General features: G+C 30.1%; 1 protein-coding gene across 1 annotated transcript in view; it reads left to right on the top strand.

Annotated features, from left to right (window-relative positions):
* LOC106465293 (potassium channel subfamily T member 2-like) overlaps positions 1-3,456 on the top strand; it is a gene marked incomplete at its 5' end in the record, with an annotated part of 71,587 nt that extends 68,131 nt beyond the window's left edge. Inside the window, one exon of the mRNA XM_013925500.2 lies at positions 2,052-3,456. Within this exon, the coding sequence (XP_013780954.1) occupies positions 2,052-2,337 (286 nt within the window). The remainder of the gene's footprint in view (positions 1-2,051) is intronic.
* Between the last annotated feature and the right edge of the window lie 1,102 nt (positions 3,457-4,558).

Raw genomic sequence — 4,558 nt, 5'->3', positions numbered from 1 at the left:
TGGGTTTACAGCTTTCTCTTGTTGTAATCAATAATGTTGTATGTATTGGGTTTACAGCTTTCTCTTGTTGTAATCAATAATGTTGTATGCATTGGGTTTACAGCTTTCTCTTGTTGTAATCAATAATGTTGTATGCATTGGGTTTACAGCATTCTCTTGTTGTAAGCAATAATGTTGTATGTATTGGGTTTACAGCTTTCTCTTGTTGTAATATAGTGAGACAAAAAATCTATATAGTTAAAATAATTTTGGCATAGATTGCCACTTTGAGATAGTTCATTTTCATGTAATCCAAAAAGAGAGAAAATTAGAAAATAAAAAATAGAGAAAACGTTTAAGACCATTCAATTAACATTTCACAGGGTATTATTAACTATATTTGGATTAAAATTTCACACGGTATTATTAACAATATTTGGATTAACATTTCACAGGGTATTATTAACAATATTTGGTTTAAAGTAGGTACGAACTTCATGATATTTCAATATTGATAACAAAAAAACTATTATTTATTTTAAACTTATAAGATTATCTACATGTTTTAAATCCTAGGAGAAAAGTGGGTTCTTGTTAAGGACAAAGCTACACAATGGGCTATCTGTGATATGTCCACTGTGAGATCGAACCCTGAAGTTTAGCATTATAAGCCTTTAAGCTAACAGCTGAACCTTAGATTAAAGAAAGAACATTTAAAAAGGTTAGCAACGTAGTGATGGGGATATTACAACTCATCCCAAACCGTCAGTTTTATGTTACGCCTCCGTTCGTTAGTCAATTTTCCGTATAATTTCTTTCCGAAGAAACTTTAGCGATACAAGTCATTTCTTAAATAAAACTGGTTTATTCTTTCTAAATACAATTTTGCAATACACTTAATTTCCACAGTCACGCTATAATAAACGCTATTATTCACAACGAACGTCTCACGTGCTCGACTCAACAATACGTCTCTCATGTCCGCAGTTCAATTACCATTGTTGCCGTCAGTTCTTGGCGGCTTATATATATATATACAAGACTACCGCATATCTAGTAGCATCTCGAGACTTCAGGAAGGGACAGGATCCTTCTAGAAGTTCATGACGTGTTACTAGCGTCACGTGACCCCCGCTGTCGTAACAATTACAATACGTGAATATACAAATATATATTTATATATGTGTCTGTAAAAGCAGACTTTCAAACCTTCAACAAACTTCAGAATATGACTTACTAGAGTAAGATTGTTGCACACTTCACGGTATGTCCATGTAACCCGTAAGAAAATATTCTACCTTAAAATGTTAATGCTACTTATTATAGTATAGCGCTAAAACTCGGGTTTCGATACCTGCGACGGGGACAGCATAGATAATCCATTTGTAGCTTTGTGCTTGATGAAAACAAACAAAAAGCTTATTATAGATAATTTCACAAGCAAGTATTATTAAAGGAATTTACATGTCGTATATACACTATTTGAATAATTAAATATGCCAAATTCAAATATATACTTTCTCTGTGTCTTCATATATATATATACACACATAACTCACAAAAACGTATAGTTATTATTTAGAGCTCAAGAATTAAAGAAAATTGAATCAGTAAGAGCAACCATATTTGAAGATTGTATTTTTGCTCAAAAGTTTTGAACTAAATATTGCTTTTTAGCAGATACATAAAGTATTCCTGTATTCCGCTACTTGCTGCTCAACTAGCGTTTTGGTTTCAATATCTATCAAATATGTTCTATGTACCAAATGTTCTGATCTTCAACTTTATTTGTTGCTTCTTTCCAAAGTTACAAGTTATAGATAAATGCTATCTTCAAAATTTGAAGTAATTTCGATATGAAAATGTAAATTTTTCCCAAAGAGACAACTTACCATGTCCACGTTCCTCTAAGTCTAAGTCTTGATATTTAATCAATTTTAGACTTAGGATGTAACAATTAATTGCCAGGTATGTCATAAAAATTTGCCGATAAAAAGGAAAATAGAAAATGATACAAAAATGTGAAGTTATATATATATACTCATATTTCTGTATTTTTTTACTTCTTATAGATTTGTAATTCGACCCAATCCAATACTGAGTAAAAGGTTATTTATAAACAAAGAAGAATCAATGACAGTTAGAACCCCCTCACGGCGTGTCCGTCGACTACACGAAGATAGAACACCCACAAAAGAGTTATCGCCAAGTTTTGCCCTGTCAACTGCTAATGCAACTGAAAATAGCATTTCATCAGAGGAGCAGATGAATAATGGAAATCTACGATTAGAAGTTTCTGGAACTACAAACGTAGAAATTACCCCTCCAAATAAGAACGAGGCAGTCACAGCTGTCTAGCTAATTTATCTTGAAAGAACTTGTTCAAGTTTGCTATTTTGTTAAAAATGCTTTTATGTTGGTTTAATACTTTGTCTTAAGACGTTATTTAAAAAAAAAGAGTATTTAAGAAAAATAAATTAATTATACGCGTGAAAAATAGATTGGATGTACATTTTCAACTAAATTCTGTAATCTTAGAAGAAATGTAATTTTTATTAAGAAATACTTATTAGCTAGACACAAATGAAACACCAGTGTCTTTCCTTTACTAGTTTCAAAAATAAGGCTATTCGTAGAACTGCTAAGGATGTGTTGTTATAGAAACATGGTTATCGTGTATGTCACGCTAGTCAGACAAAAAACGTGCAATCACACAAAATTACCGTTTTTGTAATTGAAGTTTTTGAGACAACTTGTTATTTGTTTCAGTTGGTATGTTTAAATGTCCTTAACCGAAATGATTTCATGCACCGTAACTGAAATATATACCTTATGATACAATTTATTCACAAGTTTTTGCCTTAATTCCTAAAGCATCGAAATAGAATCGATTAAAAATCCATTATTGTTAAAGGAAAAATTTTTGGAACAGATAATTGTGATTAGTATTAATATAAAACCAGCAAATGTTCGTTAATAGTAAATTTGAGTTTATTTTTTTGAAGTACTTCCAACATTTATGGGCGATTACCTGCTTAACACATAGTTTATTTCAGTATGTGAAGTAAACCAAACCAAATAATTTGAGAATTACAAAGATGTTTTCAGTTAAGCTCTACAAAATTGGAATCCAAATGGATCACTAACATGTATTATTACTGTACTTAATATTACTTCTATATTCTATTTCATTAAACTTTCACTAAAAGGAATCTGAAAGGATTTGCTGACAATTTTCTTTTAATACCAAATATGTAATACTAAAATAAATAATTTGAAATTGTTTTCAAATATTTGTATATTTCTTAACATATTCCAATTGTAACCGACATTTATTTTTGTTCTACAGTTCTCAGAAATTATTTGTACATGCTTTGGATTTTTATAAGTCAGTATTATTCAAACATCAGAAAAACATTTTTCAACAGTATTTTTAACGATATTTATTTGAAAAACGATTTTTTTTTTTGCCTCTCGAGTGGCACAGCGGTATGTCTGCGGACTTACAGCGCTACAATCCAGGTTTCGATACCCGTGGGGGTCAGAGCACAGATAGCCCATTGTGTAACTTTGTGCTTAATTACAAACAATATTTTGTTTTCAAAATGACTATTTTAATTCTACAAGAGAATTTAATATGAAGGTTTAGTGGAAGGAATCTAACGCTGATTTAATTTATTGTTATGGTAGCATATAAATATACAAATAAGTAGGTTATCTTAAAGATACCCTACTTATTGTGATGCGTACCATTTTTTTATGAAAATGTATAGGCTTTAATATTACGATCAACTCAAATCAATTTTATTCTTTATGCTTATCCCTTGGAAAAGCAGCTTTAGTTATATGTTTGTTGTGATATGATTGTTTCTAACTCGTGTGCGTGTGTTTTGTATTTCGATATTTCAAGTAAGAAAGCCAGTTTATCTTAACTTTCAAACGACTAAACATAAAATATTACCAAAACTATAAGTAAAAGTTCAGTAGCACTTTGCTGTTTGTTTAATTTCGGCTTCTTATGAAGAATTAAAAGAACTGAATTTCTAGTGACGATTTTATTTAAATATTCACACTTTCCTTATTTGTTTAAGACAAACAATGTCATTTCCATAAAAATTCAATATGATAACTTTTTATCTCAGATTTATTAATTTCATTATTTTAATCATTCAGATGTGCTTGGACAGGATTGTAATCAATGATTTTTTTTTTAATTCAAGGTGATCAAAATACTTGAAAAGCTATGTGTATATATTCTAGCGTATTTGAATAATAAATAAATACTTACTTTTTGAAAACCTTAAACATAAATAAAGTACTGACAAATATGAAGGCAAATAATATTTGGAGACGGCTTGAATTGGTAATGAAGAAAAACGTTAATATAAGTTTAACATAACAGCAACTGTACAACGTTTCGACAAGGTTCTGTCATCATCAGGTACCAAAAAAAAATGAAGGCAGTGTTTTCACACTTGAAGTGTTGCTACTGCTTTTTAATCCTCTAATTGATTATAGATCTTATGTTAATATACTTGTACAAAGATCAGCCTTTAAACATCTTAACATAGCAAGTATA

The sequence above is a fragment of the Limulus polyphemus genome, unplaced genomic scaffold (assembly GCF_000517525.1).
Source record: "Limulus polyphemus unplaced genomic scaffold, Limulus_polyphemus-2.1.2 Scaffold1897, whole genome shotgun sequence".
Taxonomy (NCBI): Eukaryota; Metazoa; Arthropoda; class Merostomata; order Xiphosura; family Limulidae; genus Limulus; species Limulus polyphemus.
The sequence above is the reverse complement of the archived record's forward strand: the minus strand, read 5'-3'. Positions and strand labels throughout refer to the sequence as shown.